This window comes from Leguminivora glycinivorella, chromosome 18 (genome assembly GCF_023078275.1).
Source record: "Leguminivora glycinivorella isolate SPB_JAAS2020 chromosome 18, LegGlyc_1.1, whole genome shotgun sequence".
NCBI lineage: Eukaryota > Metazoa > Arthropoda > Insecta > Lepidoptera > Tortricidae > Leguminivora > Leguminivora glycinivorella.
In genome coordinates, this window is record NC_062988.1 from 6712994 (window position 1) to 6735332 (window position 22339).

General features: G+C 38.8%; 1 protein-coding gene across 5 annotated transcripts in view; it reads left to right on the plus strand.

Moving 5' to 3' along the window:
* LOC125235989 (AF4/FMR2 family member 3) overlaps positions 1-22339 on the plus strand; it is a 412908-nt gene that overhangs the window by 223401 nt on the left and 167168 nt on the right. For 4 of the 5 annotated variants that reach the window (XM_048142664.1, XM_048142660.1, XM_048142662.1 and 1 more), the window contains exon 3: positions 15388-15568. The exons of the other annotated variant lie outside the window; for it this stretch is intronic. In XM_048142664.1, coding sequence (XP_047998621.1) covers positions 15388-15568 — 181 coding nt within the window. The remainder of the gene's footprint in view (positions 1-15387; positions 15569-22339) is intronic. 5 annotated transcript variants of the gene reach the window in all.

The window sequence follows — 22339 nt, forward strand, 5'->3', positions numbered from 1 at the left end:
GTCTCCATGTGTCTGTAATGATGCCTGAATCTCATTTCAAGTTGGATATGATGTGATTATTGGCTGGTTATAAACAATTTGATTCCAGATAGTTTTAGGTGTTCCGAAATTTAATATCGTAGACTGTGACAATTGTACAGTTATCGTGACTCGTGCGCGTAGGCGGGCTGTATTGCTTGTTTACACGAGAAATGTGCACCGTGCTCTCTGCACACGCACCGAAAAAAAACTAGCTTATGTTCAACAAAAATGATTGAAATGGGAAAAGGTTTCTAGAAAAACCGAATGATTTTATGAAGTGTCGGGTTTTCAGCCTTTTTCTGACTTGTTCATTTTTGTGTATGTATAAGTAGATTATATTATATCATATCTAAAACTCATTGAATATAATTGGATTGAATAAATGAATATCATACATACTAGCATTTATCATAGACTAGCTTTTGTGTGACTCTCCATCCCTTCAACTATCTCCAATTTAAAAATCACGTCAATTCGTCGCTCCGTTTTGCTATGAAAGACGGACAAACAAACAGACAGACACACTTTCCCATTTATAATATTAGTATGGATTAGTATGGAAGTATGGATTAATGTTATCTATGTATCATTCAGTTGCAATATCAATAGATAAAATCCTGATAATCAAGTCATCATCGCCCGTGTACTAGTTTTATAATATAACTTATGAGGCTCATAGTAGTAATAATGTCATTGTATTTTTCGGCGCGCTCGCTTTGTTATAGGACATTTTACAGTTCAGTGCGCAAATTTCATCCGTGTGACCTGGAAATTCCGGCGACTAGCCTGCTTCACCTATCTTTAGTAGCCGTAAAACGTCGAGCTTTTAGTGGATAGATACGCTCATAAAATGCGCGTGGCGTACCGCAAGGCTCCCTTATTGGCCCTGTGTTCTTGCTTTTCCTGTTTATAGTGACATTGTGTTGGGGGCCCATTGCTCAGACGATATTCACAACCCACTAATATTACTCGTATTAGACTAATAAATATTTTTAGAGAAATGGGCCCCTGTCACACACACACATAACGTGTGTTCACAGTCGTGCAAAATCTCAGTGGTAGTGAATGTGTTAACAATGTTATGCTTGTGTGTCAAAACGTAGTACCGATGACCATTCTGAAATTGATGGCTGTGAAGTCATAAAATGGGATATCACTTCAACTTATATCTCATATGTATGATAAAATCGGTCTCAAATTCTGCAAAAATAAGATACAAATCCTACATTACGATACAAGTGCGGAAAAGAGGAAGTCCAAAACGAGTTAAATCGACACGAGTTATATACCAATTTGCTTTTCGCACGTGAAACGTACGAAGTTTTTCAGTACAGACGGCCCTCCGAAGTTTCGACCTTACAAGAAATTACCTACTTCTCACACTTACTTTGACTTTAGCAATCATATTGAACAGATATGAATTAATCAGAGAGATCAATGAATATCTCTGTTTCAACTTCCCAGTTATTTTCGCAGCCTAAATCATTATTTTACACACATATGCTAATTCGCATTAAAAACAATGTCGCACATTTACATTCAGAGTTAATGAGTCAAGAATTATCCAAAAACCGGCTCCTGATCATTACTCTGACCTTGCGCCAAGGTAACCTGTCTGTCGGGCGAATCGTATGTATCTTATTAATGGATGAAAGTGATATTTGTTGAGATACGGTACTTATCTGTACTGTTAGATCTAGTTTTGATGGGTTATTCAAAATATATGCGGCCATAAATCTTGTGTATTGTATTAATGGATGATGTCTATATTGTCTATTATAAAGTTTGTTATAGTATAAGGCCTGTGATACACATGTCTGTAGCTTCCACAACTGGCATGCCAGCCGCGTACAAGATTACTGGCAAATAAACTGTGATGCAATTATTTTGTTCGTAGCTGGCATGTCAATTGTACAAGCTATAGTCATGTGTATCGCAGGCCTAAATTCTCTATCAATGATCGCGGAAAATTATAACTATGTAAAGTCAGTATTAATTGTAGCGGATGAAATAACGCACCAAAATTATCTGACATCCTGTATAACCTTTCTAAATATAGATAAATCTGTACATTTCGCGGTCAACAGATAAGTTAAAGTAAAAAAAAAAACAATGCCTAAACAACACATCTCTTTTTGTTTACCGGTAAAACTTGGGTGGTCGGGTGCTCTAGCATTATTTCTTCCTATGCTTGTCTTGAGAGTCTTAAGATAGAGCAATCCCATTCAATCCAATCCATCACTAATGTAATATATCCGGTATTTTTTAACATGTCATTCACCAACCAGTTTCGTGTCGATTGTAATTATTTAATTAATAATTAGTGTTTGTTGTAAAATCATATATAATGATTCGGTTTAAATATACCAATATACTTGTTTAGTTCAAGTCTGTTATTTGGAAGTGATAAATAACGTTTTTTTTTTATTACCTATATAAAAGGAAGTGCAGTGCAAATGTACTTAAGTAACGTAATTTTTTAAATCTTATTCGATATGTTTATTTTCTAATAATTATGCTGTGACCAGCACGAAGTTTAATAAATAAATTCGCGTGCTATTTACACAGTGAAAGTTGTAATAAAAATGAATAGTTTGCAAAAGTCAATTACGTAGTAATCTAAAGTAATGTACCATATCGGATGTTTTCACTTCCTGTATCTATTTGGCTATTTACAATGACGATAGTTTTGATTTCGTATAAGAGTATGCATAATCTTTTACAAAGGTACTATAATTTAAAATCAATTCATGTTTAGCCAAAATTAGCCCAAATAGCCAGCCTGACAATGATAGGCTGGGCGCCACCGACAGTTAGATCATTCTACGGCACTGTTTTAAAAATCTTTCACTGTGACGTCACCACTTTTTTATACAACTTGTTCAAGCGATCGCCATGTCACTAAGTGCCATTACAAGTAGTCTAATAGTCCTTAATGTAGGTCAGTGGAACAAGCAACAATACGCAATATGTATTATCGCGTCCTGCTATGAGTTACAGATGTTCAACTTATAAACTATGATGACATCATTGTGACATACCAAACCATGTTAGCGTTGTTGCACACTTCCACTACGTATGTGTGAGGTTTAAATTACAATTAGGTACAGCGGGGTTATGGAATAATAGTATAGATCAAAAGTTTTTATGATCATAAATTTTATTGCAAATAAATAAAGCCTTTTAAGTAATATAGTAATAATAAATAGGACAAATCTCGACTGGGGGGTCAAATGTAACTGGTCCATTTTTCCACGTTTTACAATGTTTGCATTATTAAATAGAGCGTGTTTGCATATTTATATATGGTAGGCGTGTTCAGTCGATACATGTAGAACTCAACATCATAGTGTAATAATGGAAAAAATGTATCAGTTACAATTGCCTCCCAATCGAGATTTGCCCCGCTGTACCTTAAAAGTTTTTTTTTTAGTAAAGCGTCCGTCATTTACAATATGTAATCGATCATTTGCGACATTTATGGTCATCTTGGACATGTTTAGACATTGTTTAGAATAATAATGCGTTTTATTTTAAAACTTAAATATCTAATTAAAATTAATTATTACTCTAAAAGTCTAAACCTATTTTTATTGTCTACGATGAGCATAAATGTCGTTAATCGAAGTCAGCAATTCCCGTTAATACAATCAACCTAGGACATTTTGGGAAACCTAGTGGATCGTTAATCATGGACTATCATACCAATTTTTATCAAAATCGGAGACGTGATCCAAATGTACAAACTAAACGGGAATTGCTCAAGTAACAAATTCATCTTGAAAATAGGATGACATCCGGATACTACGCAATTCCAGGATTTTGACGGATTATTAAAGGGGAACTGTCAAAAAACATAAAATTACGACACAAATTACGATAAATATGTTACTATTAAATTACATCGAAAAAACATTACGATATCATGCTACAGCTATAACATAAACACTATCTTGACATAAACTATATCGTGTAAACGGAGAAAACTACTCTAAATAAGGAAAGTTATAAAACAACACAAGCCGACCGTATAACAGTTTTAAAGATGTGTCTTAATGAAATTCGTCAAAGTTAATAAAGTTCTCCCCAAACTCCGTTCCAGCTCATACGCTAGCGTAGTTAAAAGGCGTTTCTCGACTTATTTACGACTTAGTGAGTATTACGACTGAGTGGTAATTAATAATCGTAAATCCGACTTGAGAATTGAATAGTAAGGATAGGATCGTTCGATTTCTAATGGACATTCTAGTTTGATGCGCATTGATGGAACGCTACGTGATTGGTTGATAAATTCGCATTACGCGCGCGTTTTTATGTAACCGCGAGCGGAGCGGACTAAGGACTCCGTTTCATTTTCACCCCTGGCTACCTTAAAAGGCCACATATGAGCGTTTTGAAAGCTTAAGTGAGCTGAGGAACTGTACAACCTTGTTCCTCCGTCCCCATTTCACCTTAGGACCACCAGACAATCGAATGCGTTTTTAGAAAGCACTTTTCGCTTCAACATTTATTTTGCGAACCGCCAAGCCCTGCCTGAGTCTGTGTTCCCATGATACAATCCAGGTCTCATTAAAGCAAGAGTAAATAGGTATCTCATAGGTAAGCGTGATCCACCGTAGACCGCATCATCACATACCATCAGGTGTGATCGTGGTCAAACGTCTACCTATTCATACTAAAAAAAAAAAGGAGCGCAATGATAGCGGTGTGCCGGACAAACGCTGCCGTTGCGCCCAGCGGACGCCGGCGGGAACTAACGAGCGCCGATTGCGAGCGGAATGCGTGCGGATTGCGAGCAGAATGCGCGCGGATTGCGAGCGGAACGCCAGCGTTCCTCCGGCGCACCGCTATCATTGCGCTCCGCTGACGCTACGCTATCAAAACGCTTTATGTGTGGCGGAGGCTTTAACTGCATAGTAGCAATTTGGCAGCAAAAAACTTGGAACGAAGTCATTAATGAGTCCGCTTTGCTCGCTGTGGAAACCCGGCTTTAATGACACCGTACGGGCAACTTTCTTGGTGCCCATAAGACCCGTCCTTAAGAAGTAATGTATAAATCAATGACTTGCGGCAGTGAAAGTGTATGCGATGTCAGTAAACCATGTTTTTTGTAATTATCGCGCTCGTTAAGACCACGGCTGTTTCATTATTCTGCCAGACGATGGGAGACATGTGAACTATTCGCAGATGAGAAAACTGACAATTATAACTAAATTGGTAGTTTTTTCGTGCTAACGTACAAAATCTAAAATACCCATTTTTATGTTTTAGCCAGGGACTAACCCCCGTTATTCATAAACGTTCTCTAAAGTTGTCAAGCCGATAAAGTTCGTTTGTCCCTTTCCGATGTATTGGCGTGATAGAAAGGGAGAAACGAACTTTATCGGCATGATAACTTTAGAAAACATTTATGAATAAGGGGGTAAGTGTTTATGGGGAGTCAAATCAAACATAATATAACAGGCTAAGTATGTTGTTTCGTGTGCTACTTATCCTACGCATTTAACTATTAGAAATATCAGCAATATTCGTAATTAGCCATCTTAAATTAGTTCGTATTCGTAGAAGTAAATTTCAGTCTTGCGTCAGAGCTGATACACAATATGTACACACTTAATACTTTATGAATTTGATGATAAAAATAACCACTTATTTTTATACTACGCCACAGCCTTCAAACGTCCACAAGGGTTTACGTAAAACAGATGGACATATTAAACACAATAGGCGCTCCATATTTATCTGTAACACGTGTAATTCAACGGAAAAACAATACATACAATAATACGTTTTGTATTATGTTCTCAGAGAAACAGTATATACATACATTATAAATTCACGCCTGTATTCCCGTACGGGGTAGGCGGAGCACATGAAACTGCACAAGTTTCACTGCCACAATGTTCAATGAAGGGCTTAAAAGAAAACGAAATTTTGATGTTGCAGTGACAGGTTTCCAGCCCATAATCACTATTGAACCCATATCCCACAGTCGACTACCGACATAATAAAACGTTTGAGTTAGGATAAAGGTTCAATATGTACATGAAATAAATCCCAACTATTACTTCCAAGCCTCATTTCCAACATACAGTCGAGTTTATAAATATGTGTACATGTTTTCACCGTATTACATCGACACGCAACTATGGGAACAAATCAAATTATTTTAACAAATATTTTGATTTATGTTTTTTTAATGTAGTCACACTACTATATATAAATTAAAAATCGAAATAAGAACACAAATCAAAATATTTGTTAAAATAATTTGATTTGTTCCCATAGTTGCGTATAGATGGCAGCACCAGTCTCTCTAGCTATATCGTAAACCTGTAAAGGTTTCGTATAGGAGGTGCAAGCACCTCCTGCTTGCCCTTAGAGTTGGTCAAAGACGCCTAGTCTTACAAAGATGACATATAGAAGAGAAATTTCGACGTCTTCCACTGTGGCGAGGTGGCCTAGGGGTTCATGGCGTTTGGCCCAGATTGCTAAAAGACGCCGGTTCGAATCTGGCCTTCACCACCGGTGGTGCTCGTCATTTTTTCTTTAATATATGACATCTTATTTCGATTTTTTTCGTATTGCATCGAGTTAAGGTGGAGAAATGTACACATATTTTGAACTCGACTGTACAACTTAGTTTGAGAACATTCGCACCTATCTCGGTGAAACTTCGTGCAGTCTCCGCATGAAATAAACCAGTCACATCAACTTCTCTCCGTCTCTCCTTAACGATTATTAAAAAGGGTATTCGTACAACCTGTTTTTATTGGATTCCGTTAACTTTAAGGTGGCTCGCTTTCCATACAAAAAACATCTACCATTTATTTAGTCACCGCACACTACAACTAAATAAAAATATGCGCATACATCTACTATACATTATCCATCGTCGCAGTATTGAACGAAATACATTGTTTCATACAGAAATCATGGACAAATCCATGTGAATTTTTTATTAATTTTACGAAAATGTGCGTGCCAAATTTTGTGTACAGACACAGAGCCGTCATATTTCGCGCATTTTTAGTTGACATTGTCATCAGTGACACTTGGCTCTTGACAAGTAATTATTTAAAGATATTGGTTTACTTAACTCAAGCAGACTCAGAAATAATGACGCATTTTGTCAATAAAGATACATATCGTGTATTTCGACACTGCTAGTGTAAATCGAAATGGCGTCTCGGTCAAATGCATTGACTATGAAGCTGGAGATCTCGAGATCCATTCCGGAGTCTTTTTTAATCATTTGAACTTTTTTTGGATTTATTAAGTTTTTTTTATATTTTTTAATAGAATAAATATTCTATTAAAAAAGACTTACTATATTTCTTTCCTATTTTTTATTTTCATACAACAATACAATACAATCTTTATTATGCCTTTGTTGATAAAATAAAATATTACACGTCAGGTCAGGTACATAGGTCATAGTGTGGGCATAGTATTAAATGTTGGTATTAGTAATGTGCTGACTTCCTTACATTTACTGAGCTAGTTGACCTATGTTATTGTTGTGTGAATGTTTTTCTTCAACAATTAAATAGTTATATATATGAATATGTATGTAGGTATGTGGGTAGCTTTTGCACATTGTAATTTTTCCTCAGTCACCCGTTGAGCTCAGAGACCACGAACGCTGTAGTGTTCGAAACGTCGGGATGAATTGTAAATTCATTATACACGATTTAATCCGTTTTCATAGTTTTTATTTCATGAGTAACTATCGCGGTAACTGAGGACAATATTAACTAAATGGTTACAAATAATAATTATCATCAATATAATCTGGTCCAGGCAGGCAATTATGGTCGCGCGATAAATGATAAAACATCTGGCCGTCCCTATAATCGCACTTACTAATAGTGCGACAGGGACGGCCTGATATTTTATCGTCTATCGCGCGACCATGCTACCCGTGCTGTACTAGCTTTTGCCCGCGGCTTAGCTTGCGTTAGAAAGAGACAAAAGTAGCATTATGTCAATCTCCATCCCTTCAACTATCTCCACTTAAAAAACATGTCAATCCGTCGCTCCGTTTGGCCATGAAAGACGGACAAACAAACAAACAAACACACATTATCTTTGGTGAAACAACGAATTCTTCCACTTCAGATTATAGAGTAACCAGTTTTTCCCATTTATAATAAACTAGGTTTTGACCGCGGCTTCGCTCGCGTAAGAAAGAGACAAAAGGTAGCCTATGTCACTCTCCATCCCTTCAACTAAATCCCCTTAAATAGTCACGTCAATTCGTCGCTCCGGTTTTGCCGTGAAAGACGGACAAACAAACAGACACACACCCTTTCTTATTTGTAATTTTAGTATGGATTTGACATTATTATTTATATTTAAATAATTATATACGTAACGTATAGCCTAATTTCGTCGGTGACAGCGTGTTATGTAATGGCGTTGTTGGTGAACAGTCGCCTGTCACGCCGTGAAACTGCGTTCGAATCCCGGGATTCTATAAACTTTTTGTATTTTTTTTGGATATAAATTTCGTATTTTTTATTGACCGAGCATGAATGGTAGAGAACATATTGATTTTTTTATTGTCATTTTGATATTCTATTTATTAAGTTGAGATATAAAACACAACTTTTAATACCCTCGCTAAATATAATATATTCTCGAAATTACTCCTTAGATAAAAAAAGTCCACTTGAGTTTTTAAAGCACTACGATACTCAGTTAACTATTGCATTTTCATTTACTAATTTAAGAAGCATTTACTAATTTTCAAAAGCGATTTGAATACCCGTGCTCCATCGAAAATAAACAATTAGAAAAAAAATCATTCGAATCGTACTTTAAAAACTAAAATTTATCTTTGGAATTTTTTTAAATATCAGATTAGGATAATTATGTTAGAAATTCTGAGTTCGACGAACCCAAAAATTATTACCATGTAAGAGAATAGGTTTTTAATCTTTTTTGTGGAAATCGAGTACATATACATTTATGTATAATAATAAAAAAAAAATAGTGTCTCATAGTGTTGTGTTCCTGCCGGTGAGTAAGGCTGCCAGAGCTCAACGAGGGTGCGGGGTGCTGACGACGGGAGGACTTACGGAACTAATTTGTTCCGTCTATTGTCCTTTGAGTCGTCGGCAACCCAAACCCTCCTTTGAACTTGTACACTCCTTTTTGCTGTGCACACACAGCAAAGGGGAGTGTACAAGTTTCTAATGGGGCGGCAACGCGCATGCGACACTCTTTGAGTTGCAGGCGTCCATAGGTTACGGTGACCGCTTTCCATCAGGCGGACCGTATGCTTGTTTGCCACCGACGTAGTATAAAAAAAAAAGAGAAAAAGTCCTGGATTCGAACCCAGTACTTCCATGCAAATCATGCGATGGCACGTATTTACCGCAAGGCTATTTAAACAAACTGTCGCCGCGTGAAATTATCGACTAGAAGGAATACAAAAACACTGTTTGTATGTGTGAGTGGTACTTAAAAATAGTGTAAAATAGTAAATTTATTTACATTAAGGGGATTAACGTTACAATGAGAAGTTGAATGTATGTTGTAATACGTCAATTTTAATATTAAATGTTCGCGAAGCATAATTAAAAGTATATAAATGCCTGTACGACTCCACAAAAAAAATAAGACCGGTAATTTGCAGATTAACGCCATCTAACGCAGCCTGAGCTTCGGGTAACCTAGGCGAGCCACCTTAAGGAAAGATTATTTAGATAAAATACAATTAATTTCTCTAAGAAACTAGCGTCTTAACTCTTACGGTTATCGAGTTATTAAAAAAATAAACATAATTAATGAACACGTTTACCAATTCCTAATGTTATTTTGTTTTGACATGTGCTGTCAATCACTTGACACTAACTTGAATGTTATTCTTAAGGGTCTCTTACACTAATAAATTCATTTATTATGTAAGAAAATGATGAAAAATATTTTTTTTTTCCTGATAATGAACCTAGCTACGTGTCGAATTTAACGGAAAACAAAAAAAACACGGTGTATATAATTCTTAAGGTTCACTTTCAATATAAACTATTAATCATGAATTGAGTTTTAATAAGTAACCGTAAGTTTTAAAACCTGAGTGCATGCTCATATCATATTGGGCGGGCGTGCGGCGTGCATAACAAACAGTTGAAGCTCATACAAATGTCCAGACTGTCCTGAGTCGACGCTACATAGGGTGGCCGCTCGCTCTACCGCTCCGCTCCGCTCCAAGCGTCCACTCAGGCCTTAAGCTGAGTTTAGACGTGCAAGTTATTGCAGCAAGTTTTGAAACAGAAGTATATGCAAGAAAGAGATGCAGACATTTGCCACTCACTCTTGCCTATAGTTGCGTCTCAAAACTTGCACGTCTAAACTCAGCTTTACACAGGTTATTAAGTAGCGCATTGTGCATGTGTAGTAGTTCCAAGTTACACCTATTGACCGACTTGTTTTGCGTTTTCCGTCCTTGACGTTCCGGAACCAGTCTGGATATGCCATCGAAATGATACATATTACATATGCAACCATAGACCACCGCAAATACTAGACGGAGCACACAAGCTTAGTCGTATGTTCTACCGTAGTCATTTAGTATGGGAACGCAATCGATTGATCTAGTTGTGACAACGTTTACAACGAGCACTCGTGTAATTTTTTAATATTTATAAAAAAGTAGTTTTAGGGTTCAACCTGGGCTGTTATGCTAGGTAATGGTGTAAGATGTTACTTAAACAAAATAACTTGTAGTAAATTAGTGTCTGGACTGAACGCACCGCTTAATGCAGTTGTGTCAACATTTACAACCAGCACTCTACAAGAGTGGAATATTAAAAAAAAATGGTTTTGGATTGAACCTAAGCTAATGTAATGGTGTAAGATGCTACTCAATCACGCTGCTCAAATCGTAGTATTTTACAAGTAAAACATACCTCTGGCACTCCTCGGACACTGGCGTTCAAATATATGAAAGAGGTGCGTTCCTAGTACACAGTCTAAGCTCGTGTAGGTGAACGCGTATATGCTTGTATGAGTGAAATATGTCAGGTCGACTGTTAGCGTTTTTGACAGGCAGTAACTGCGAGGTAACCGAGAGGAGGTGGGCGGCACTTTCAGCGGGGAGCGGGAGTGGCCATACTGTGCCTCTGGTGACCACCCGCTCTTTGTAAACGCTTGATAATGCGGCGTCTGTGCAGTCTGTGGTCTGTGGTGCTAACATATCACGGAAATACACAAGATGTTTAAGCTGTGGTAACTTCTATGCATAAACTACCTTATGGATTCGTATTGTATCGACGACTATAGTTTTGTTCGGATTACATGTTACATTGTTCTCAGTTAAGTGGTTTTTAGATTTATTGCCGCTGATTATTATTCATTTTGTATGAATGTAGAATTAGTAAGTGAAGTATAATATATGTATGTACTGATTATGCAAAGACTGCTGTGAAGAGATCCATGAGACTTGTATACTTACGATACGAGTCTGGGCGTTTTCAGAATTTGGGGCCCCCCAATTAGCGTAAGTCGTTAACAAAAATTAAATCACTGTCAGTTTTGTGACATTAAGCATGAAATTTCAATAAAAATATTGTTTTTGTGTTAATTACCTACATAAACTTTAAGCGATAATCTACATTCAGAATGTGAAAAAAGTAAATTTTTAGACAGATTTTATGCTTAATTGTCGTCACAAAACTGACAGCGAGTTAATTTTTGTTAACAACTTAAGCTAATTGGGGGGCCCAAATTCTGAAAATACCCGTCTACCAAATAAATGTCCGATTGTTTTAGTGTGTGACAGTGTCCTAGTATCATACATTATTATTATTATTAGCCCACATTGTCCCACTGCTGGGCAAAGGCCTCCCTCTTACTCTTCGACGTATCCCTATCCTCGGAAGTCTCCCACCAGTGTGTCTCAAAGGCATCGAGTTCGTCCCGCCATCTCTGACGTGGTCTACCCCTTGGCCTTGTAATTTGTGGCAACCAACGGGTGGCTGTTTTTGCCCACAGGTCATCCGGCATACGGCAAACGTATCCTGCCCAATCCCATTTGAGCATCATACATACCTATGTATAATACCGTAGTGTTTGTTTATATACATATATCCAATACATACATTTGACAATGGTAAATGAAATTACATTTGTTTTTGTTCTGTAGGTAAATATTTTCCTTTGGAACTAAGTTTAAGAAAGTGTAGGTTGAGTATCATATTACTTCCTCATCATCATCATTCTCTTGCCAGTCTTGCCCTTATCCCAGTCACTATGGGGCGGCTCTTCCATACATCTCTACCACTCGTCATCTCATCATTAACTTGTTTCAGTTCCATATTACTTCCTAATTATATGAAAAAAAAGAGGAAATTGTAGGCGTTTGTCAAGTTAGTCGGACATTGATAATGAGTAATCTCGAGTGGTATAATCAGATGGCCATGCAGATAGGCAGTTTGCTTTGATAAACATGATAAAGTGAAATGTGCTATTATTCTTTTATTAAAACGCCTTGTAGGACATAATCGAGCGGATTCACAGGTTTATTATAAAAATTGCCAAAGAAATAAGTGCCATTCTTGTCAGACAGCATCTTACTGGATTCCAGCAGCAGCTTGCCTAAAATTGATTACTATTAAAGTACCTAATATTAAGGTGCGGGACGTGGGTGACGTCATTTCCAAACTCAAATGGAATTGGGCGGGGCATGTTGCCAGGCAGAGTGATAGCAGGTGGACCAAAATGTTGACCGAATGGTGGCCGCTATCGGATGTAAGAAGCGCCTGGCATCCGTTGGCTCGTTGGGTGGACGTCATTCGAAAAACTGCGGGGCACTTCTGGATGGGATTAGCCCAGGACTGGGAGAAGTGGCGTACACGAAGGGAGGCCTATGCTCAGCAGTGGGCGATTATTGGCTGAAATGATGATGATGAATGTTAAGGTAGGTTTCTTTTTGCTCAGTGTTGCCTAGCAGAAACTTTCACCAGCCGCCACTCCTGGGTTCAAAGCTATTTCAGTAATATTCCATTCCATGTTTTAATTATATACCTAGTCGAATACAATACAAACTCGGATGAGTAATTGAAAAATATTATACAATTTACTTGAAACATAATTTATGCATGACTGTATAGGTAATTCCGACTCACTTAAGAATGTCGGTTAAACCCGAAATGCACTTCTGACCACAGACAAAACATAATAATATACGAAATCACTGAATCCACAGACGAAACATAATAATATACGAAATCACTGAGTGGAGTTGGCAAACTGTCAAAGGTTTGCATAGATGGCGCCATCATAGATGGTCGGTTCTATAAGATTTTCTTAAAAGAACTGGTATCCAGGACAGCTTTTCAGATAAATATAAACGAGAAGATTACATGCGATGATAATAGTAATTCAGGCGATCAACCTATTGTATCAAATAAAACCCATTGGTGTTATTTCTAATTAAAACAAATAACTATCTATGATTAGTTGATCACCTCGGTATCTATCTTATAAACGGCAAAGTTGCTTCGTTATCTGCAGCCCAGCGATAAAGAAGTTAAGAAAAGAGAACCGTCAGTTAATACTCGGTAACACCCATTTAAGTACCCCCTTTCATAAAAGACTTTCCTCTATTATGACGTTTTAAACGGCCCGTAATAACAGACCGGGAGCACCGAATGCACTAACGGCATCGTTAATGTACGTTGCGTTTTATGGCGTAAGGTAGCTGGTAATCCGTGGAAGAAATGAAGCGATGGATATGTCTAACTAGAGAACGGTCGCTTGGTGTGCCACGTCACTGGTTGTTTTGATGTTTAACCAACCGTACTGAAATAGATAATTTACGTTATGTATCACTTTATTAATTTTACACGTGCTTTTTATTGCTTCGGTGGCAGGCTACTAGAAATTTTATCGTTTAATATTTCTCTGTCTTACTTTACTTCCGAGTTGTTTTCAAAGACTTAAAATGTTATGGTTGTCATGATACGCTGTTTTGAGTCTTCTTTTCTTGGATAAAAAATAATTTCCAAGAAATTTTCTTTTACGAAGTTTCTTGGAAAATAAGTCGTTTTACGTCGGTACTCGGCATAAATACGACTTATTTATATCTTATTACTATATTATTATACATATGTATATGATTATCAATCACAGCCATGAAAAACGTTGTCGCCTCACGTGACACTGCTTGTATTAGTCTGTTATAGACTCGAAGGCCAATGATGATGATGATATGATTAAATTGTCATGATGTAAAATAAAGAGAGCTAGTAAAAGCTGACGGAGAGAATGCGACGGGTTACGAACGAGAGGCTGTTTGAAGGCGGCGCGACGCCGAAGGCGGAGGGCTTTAATAACTCGAGTTTGTAATCTTTCAGCCGTACACAATGCCATCACACTCGCGAAGTACTTAATAACCAAATTTTAAGCTAAATGTATTGAAATACCTCCGCTGACATTTTGAACAATCCTCCGCCATCTTGTAATTTTTGACAGGACGTGGAAGGCCCCACTCAGGTATTCGCTTTACCGCCCTAGGGCGGTAAAATAGCTCAATACGTATCAGTATAATAACACCGTTTACAAGTGAGTGTGATAAAATAGTACATTACGATACAAGTGCGTAAAAAAGGAAGTTCGAAACGAGTGGCGATAAATTAAAACACGACCGAAGGGAGTGTTTTAAATCGACACGAGTTTGTAATCTGAATGTATTTTTCAGTACAGATGGTCTTTTTTTTACGCACTAGTGCGAGAAGTGGTTCATTATATGCCACGTCGAAACTTCGGACGCTCATCTGTACTGAAAAATACATTTTTCTACTCGTCGACTGTAATATGTCAATTAGGACACCACAGACTAAACTATAAGTGCTAACTTTTCGGTGTTGGATACTCTATGGCAGCTCCAACTCAACTATAATAATCTCATTATAGTTGACTTTAGTTAACTATAATAATTTCAAAAATAGAACTACATACAAATTCTATACTAATTTGCGATACCTGGCAAATTTTTCTGCATCTCAAACACATTTTTTTTTATCTTTCGCGTTATCGGCCAATCAGAAACGGTTATTACAAACAATTGGTTGCTAGGTAATTCGATGTTGATACAACGGTGAACGACGCTATTAACATTAATTTTAACTTGCGTGAATGATGATATTTCCGTCCATTGATGATGAAGATGATGCCTCGTACAAATTCAGTGCTGTTTACGTAGCAGCAGTTGCTATGACGTTCGCGGACACTAGAGGTCGTTCTATTGCGTCCGGCGTAGCGTCCACGAACGGCCTACACAGTTTGTCTATTTCCACGCCTAATCTGTACATACTAATGTCTATTTCCACAACTAAAATTCCACCTTTTTTGTTGCAGGTACGACAAGTGGGACCGAGACCGGGACCGCGGCGGAGGCGGCGCCGGCGCGCCTCCGTGGCCGGGCCGCGACCGCGAGCGCGACCGGGAGCGCGAGCGGCAGGCGCGCGCGCACCAGATGTCGCAAGCGCACGCCGCCGAGCCGGACGCCACCGCGTCGCTCTTCCAGGCTCCCTCCAGGGTGAGTACACTCAGAATGTCTCATGATAGCGTATACCTGCTATGGACCGCATTAGAAACACTTCGCCGCGCTCTAAATGAAATGAAATATTTATTTTCCAAGTAGGTATATTACAATGCGCATATGAACGTCAAATAAAGCTACGCCGCCGGCTCTAACCCTACGCCTCAGCCTCGAGAAGATTTCAGTCCCCCCTCAGTTGGAGGGGGGTATCCACTATGGGACCGGCAAGAAACTCGGCGGGCCACTTCTTTTCAAAACATTACATCTTATAATTAACATGCATTAAAAAACAAGATACAGTTTAACATGCAAAAGTATGCTAAAACACGCATAGCTGACGTAGGGGAGAAGACCGCCAGGCTGAAGTGGGCCTGGGCAGGTCACGTCTGCAGCTTAATCAGTATAGGTGGGCTAATAGCCACCAAGTGGATGCCGACAATCAAGCGGGGACATGGCAGGCACGTGATCCCGCCATCTAAGTCTAAGTAGACACCTTTATGAGAGATGTGATGTGAAGAGTGGAGTGGCCTTCGGCAAGCAGTGGGACACTATAACAATAATTAAAAAAAAAACCTATCCCCAGAGTTATCGTCTAGTCATTGGTCAACCCAACACATTTATGGGATCCGGCTGTTCTCGACACATAAGTCTGCCGTTCAGTGTGTGGCGTGCAAGAGAAACTCAGGCTGGCTGTAAACTTTCAGAGCGATAGCGTCTCGGCACCCTTAAACCCCTACACATCTGTCAACACATACACATACGTCTGCGGTTCAGTGTGTGATGTGGTGTGGTGCTTATGAGAATCTCAGGACGGCTGTACAAGTGTACACACTGTAAGCGCATTGTAATATGCCTACTTGGAAAATAAATATTTCATTTCATTTCACTAGGAGATAACGCCGCGCCGAGGTTCGGGACCGCTCCGTCCGATCCAATCGGAGAACGGAGAGACGAGAAGAGTGTAATATGCACACATTCTTTCTTAGTCTGTCCAGGAGTCTCTTGCGGAGTGTGTAGTGTGTACGGTACGTCCCGCATTGTAATTGCGTTTCTAGACGACACTCTCAAAATACGCGAGCGTGACCTTTTGGGTTAGAACAGAACTGTAACCTCTTACCGTGACCTTTTGCGATAGAACAGAACTGTAACTTTGGAGTCGTTATACTCCATCTATGTATGTATATCTATTTACAATCACATATATGTATAACTTTTGTTTTGAATTGAGTTGAGATTATTAACTATTTAGTTCTTGCAGACTCCCTCGAGGGCCAGTTTGATTATTCTTAGTCTTACATTTCACTCAAGGGCAGTTTGCCACATCTCATTGACCCTTTATGATTACTCAAATATTTTGTTTTATTTTTTTTTACTGGTACACATTTATTCTTATATTTACCAATGCGCTTGTAACGAACAATTAGTAAAATGACAAATATCATTTCAAACTAACATAATTATTATCCAAAGACAACAATGTCCCAGTGATGTCCAAACAAGTGACCCAGAGCAGTCATGTTCACTTAAAAGTGTAATTCGTTATAATTGGCATAGCTATCGGCACATCAGACGGCTGACACCGGGCTTGATGCAATCTGTCGAGATGGAATTGCGACAAGAAATTAATCAGAGCGACAGTTAGAGTATTAATATAAATATAGTCTGTTTAACGAGTGAAATGGGTCAAAAAAGTATGCTATAATATACTGGTGGTCGAACAAGTTGACCCAGAGTAGTCATGTTCAATTAAAATTGCAATTCGTTCGAATCTCTCGGCACATCAGACGGCTGACACCGGCCGGGTGCAATCGGATTATTGGCGTTGAACTCGGATTGACGGGGAATTAGTTCAGAGCGATTTTAGTTACTACTAATATCACTCACTAATACTTAGTGTTAACTAGAAATTGGACAAAATCATTTCCGAAAAAGGTCGCATTTGTAAAAAGGACACTGGCAGATTATTTATTCCTATACCTACCAAACTTTATGTGTGTAAACGACATGAACAACTCTGATCCAGGATCTGGTAGACTTCGCAGGGATGAACTGATTTTCTTCTTGAAGGAGCAGCTTAGACATATCACTGGACAGAGATCAGTGAAAAAATGGGATACCTTTGCCAGTGGCACACAACATAATAATCAGCGACGTGTAGTATCTTTTTCTCGAGACCGTCACATTTAGATTCATAACAGAATGTGTATCCAAACGCAAATATGTACGTAATAACAAAATGTAAAATCCATTGCACACTTGTTTTGATCGGGCGTACGTGACCGTGGCCGCTCCAAATCTTTTCAACACTACAAAAGAAAGCATTGTCTTGTTTGCACAGTGTCTTTTTATACATGTTGCATTGATTATACAAAGAGTATACGGTAAATGGGTCAGAAGTAATTGACTCCATGCACATGCTTGTTGCGGTATCATTCGCGTTTTCAGTGACAAAAGACAAAGGAATTATAAATACGTGGAAAATAAAATATCGGAGAATTTAAATGGGTAGTAAATCGATGTTTTTAAATGTATAGGGTATGTATAATACAAATTGTAAAACATAAATTAGGAAGCAAAAATTCCCCTTTTATTGCCGCGGCATGCGTGTTTCTGTTTGTTTATTTGACTAGTAAAAGTTAAAGTCACCACATTTCAAAGTGAATATAACGCTCAGATTTAATAGACTCGGAAATACATCACAGACACACCCAGACCCATTTATATGAGCGCACAAAGTGATAGGTGAAATCTTGTCCCACGTGTGCGATAACTAAGTGTCACGTCTATGTAAAGAAAGATTAAAAGCTCGGCCACACATGCGCGTTTTGAGAGCGTAGGCGGAGCGTTAGCGGAGCGCAATGATAGCGGTGCGCCGGACGAACGCTGGCGTTGCGCCAGCGGACGCCGGCGGGAACTAACGAGCGCGGATTGCGAGCGGAATGCGCGCGGATTGCGAGCGGAATCAGCGGAACACCAGCGTTCGTCCGGCGCACCGCTATCATTGCGCTTCGCTAACGCTACGCTATCAAAGAGCTTTATGTGTGGCGGAGGCTTAAACGTTGATAGTATACTCGATATATCTGATAAATTGATAATAAATTGTTCCATTCAATAAGTCCAACTATTAATCTTATACCGATATGGCTAAGAAATGTAAAGGCGGCTTGCCTATGCGCATGGTGCATTCTTTTGTTTTTAAGTAGCAACGGACATGCGATGCACTCATGCGACGGTGTAAATATTGTGATATGAATCTGAAGCAATTCCACATTTTTTTTAAATATCATGCCGTCACACAACACTGGCAACGCAATTCCAAGCAATTTACGTACCATTGCCGCGTTTACTCCATAGTTAGTTGGTGCGTATTGAACAAACGTATCGATGGTATGTAGATTGCCGGCAATTTTATTGCCCGTGTAACAGCACCGTGAAGCGCGCGGGCGATCGACGCAGCGTCGAACGCATGTGATTATGAATTACCTACATGATCATTGAACCGCTAACCGCTGCGTTCACCGCTTAAAATATGGCCATTAGATTATCGCATTTTAAATGTAATATTTTCTAATTCTGTTTATCAACGCTGCGTTTAAAACCTCTACAGCTTGGCAAAAAAGAGAAGAAATGAAACTATTTTTTGACGACCGGTCTGGCTCAGTCGGTAGTGACCCTGCCTGCTGAGCCGCGGTCCTGGGTTCGAATCCCGGTAAGGGCATTTATTTGTGTGATGAGCACAGATATTTGTTCCTGAGTCATGGATGTTTTCTGTATATAAGTATGTATTCATCTATTTAAGTATGTATATCGTCGCTTAGCACCCATAGTACAAGCTGTGCTTAGTTTGGGGCTAAGTTGATCTGTGTAAGGTGTCCCCAATATTTTTTTTTTTTTTTTTTTTATCATATGCCACATGCAAAACGGTTTATATAGACGGTGGCGCCCCTATTATTGTTTACTCTTTGCCTTAGATAGAACAACCGCGCGCTTTACCCAATCTATGTCACAAGATATCAACATAATTATGAGTCGGTTTTCTGCCCTCTGACAGGAAAAGTAGCAATATGTTATTTGTTACCCCTATGAGGAAACACCTTTTTAAAGATCTCACGGGAAAGTCCGTTATCGTTTTGAATGCAGCGTAATTTCCATGTCGATGTTATGTTGACGTCAGTAGGACTCCAAAAATAGTAATATAAACTTGTTAGCATTACATGTTTTGCTGATGTTTGGGTTAGAACCAAATTAGACTCTTACTCATAACTTATGCATAACGTTAAGCAGGAATGACACAAGTAGTAAACTGCAAAGTAGTTTACAAAGCCTCATGTATCTTTTTTTGTGTTATTTCTTGTTTAATAATAACATCAGCATATATACATATATATGCATACATACGTCCACCTGCTAGGTACAGGACTGTCATGCATGAGACGGCTTTGGGGCTATAGTCCCCACGCGAACTGGGGATGCTTATTGGGGACTTCACGTGTGCCTTCGAATTTCTTCGAACTGTCTTACTAGTGTTTTTATAAACTTACCCATTCAACAAAAGTAACCTCAAATTCAGTTCAATTTCTCGTCTTAAATTATGCTATTCAATAGAGTGAGCCCAGGTGCCGTAGCTGAATGGCATTTCTGCGACGCGAAACGAAACGAAACGCCGCGAAACGTAGTCTGGCTCTGTCACGCCAATATGCAAGAGCGATAGAGATAGATATCTACAAGCGTTTCGTTTCGTGAGCGTTTGTGCCATTCGGCTACGTAACCTGTTCAGAAGAGTTTCACGCGCGTGTGCACTCGCGCCATCTAAAGGATCTTATGCAATGCATCAAACCTCACACGAGCTCGTGGTAATTATCACTGAGCAGTGGAAGTCGGGTATTCTGTGCTTCACAAATGTGTGAGGCGAATTAATAGACGAACCAGTGTAAAGAAATAGCAACAGGCGAATAACTTTTAAGACGGGACTTAATCGCGGATCTCTACGTATTAAACTGACTGATGTTTCAGGAACGGCGTTGACCCCGTGGTCTCGGAGAAAACTTCTCAATGTACGAAAATCTTTCTGGAAAACATACTTTCTTTAACTAAGTTCAAGGCCAGAGAGCCAATATTTTTTCTCTGTTTTCACATTGGGAATAGGCCTTGTAAAGATTATGGTGTAAGGTGGTTCTTGAAACCTTTTCATTGTAGGCTATAACTTTTATATTATGGGGTTGATTATTTAACACATTAAATTAATTCTAGATATTGTGTTATCGAAATCTGAGTTGAGTGGTTTGCTCAAGAGTTCGACTAGCTTCTACTCACTAACGATTATAATATCTCCAGACTTACTGTAAAATCGTAGCGTGACTATGTGCAGTAAAAGTGAACTACTTATGCTTGTTGCACCTTTTGTTGGAATAACACTGCAAGTACTGCAACCGTATGAGCTATACTACCTTCTTTATAAAGGAAGGGCGTGTGCTGTCGCAAATATGATTTGTGTTAAATAAAGTTTGATTCATATCGGGTTACCAACAACGAGCTACAATAAAACAATTGTTTGTACCAGCTTAGTCACGTTATACTAATTATTCATGAACTATCTAATATATTATTTGAACTACTTACCTGGTATGTATCTATAGGATACACACACATATAACCATACTAGCTTTTGCCCGCGGCTTCGCTCGCATTAGAAAGATACTAAAAGTAGCCTATGTCACTTTCCATCCCTTCAACTATTGCCACTTAAAAAATCACGTCAATTCGTCGCTCCGTTATGCCGTGAAAGACGGACAAACAAACAGACACACACACTTTCCCATTTATAATATTAGTATGGATATTATGCTCATTGTCCCCCTTAAGAAACGTACCTACTGATTTCTAAAGTGTATCTACGAAGAATCTTATACTGTGATACTCTGAGAAAACTTCGGCAATAAGTATATTTCACAAGCGGAAACGGTTCGCGGAAACAAATTGTTGTGTAATGGATATCATAGCCTTTACATGATAAACATGAAATACCTTTGTGTATTGATATTCATTATATTTAATTGAAATAAAGCAAAGGACATGTATATTTTGAGAAGTTCTACCGTCGGATTTATTGGTATTCGATGTGTTTTCTTTGTGATATTGGCAGCCTAGCCGAAATGACAATCTATGACTCTAGATGCTGATCCAAATGCAGTCTGGCAGAGATAGCTAGCTAGCTTTTGTGCATTTTTCTACGTACCCTGCCCCTCTAGCACAACTTGACTTGTCGCGCGCGAGTCCATACTTGAAGTCGCGCTAGATGTATGGACTGGCGCGCGACAAGGCAAGTTGTGCTAAAGGGTCTGGTATGCCAGTATAAAAAGTGACATTTCTACATTGAAAAACGCCTCTTCTGTGCTGACACTGACAGATTAGTATTATACGTATCGGAAATAGATAGTACTAAAATTCAAAGAGGGCAGTGAGGGGCATAACGATTCAAAAATGTGTCAATCCATTTGCATAACAAGATACGCTGCAGAATTGGTAAATAAACACTTCATTATTATTGAATACGCAACATTGAAACACTACAAAACAGTATTATTGTATCACAGCAAAAAACGGGTCTAGCACGCGTTGTCATAACAGACGGCGGCCGGCGTCCAGCGTAACAAGCCCTCCGATAACGCGGCGTCACCCACTAAACGCTACTCCACCGGTGCCAATCTATACTGGGCCCTGTCGCAATGTCGAGAGAGTTCGAGGTCGCGCCTTGTTTACTTCTATAGC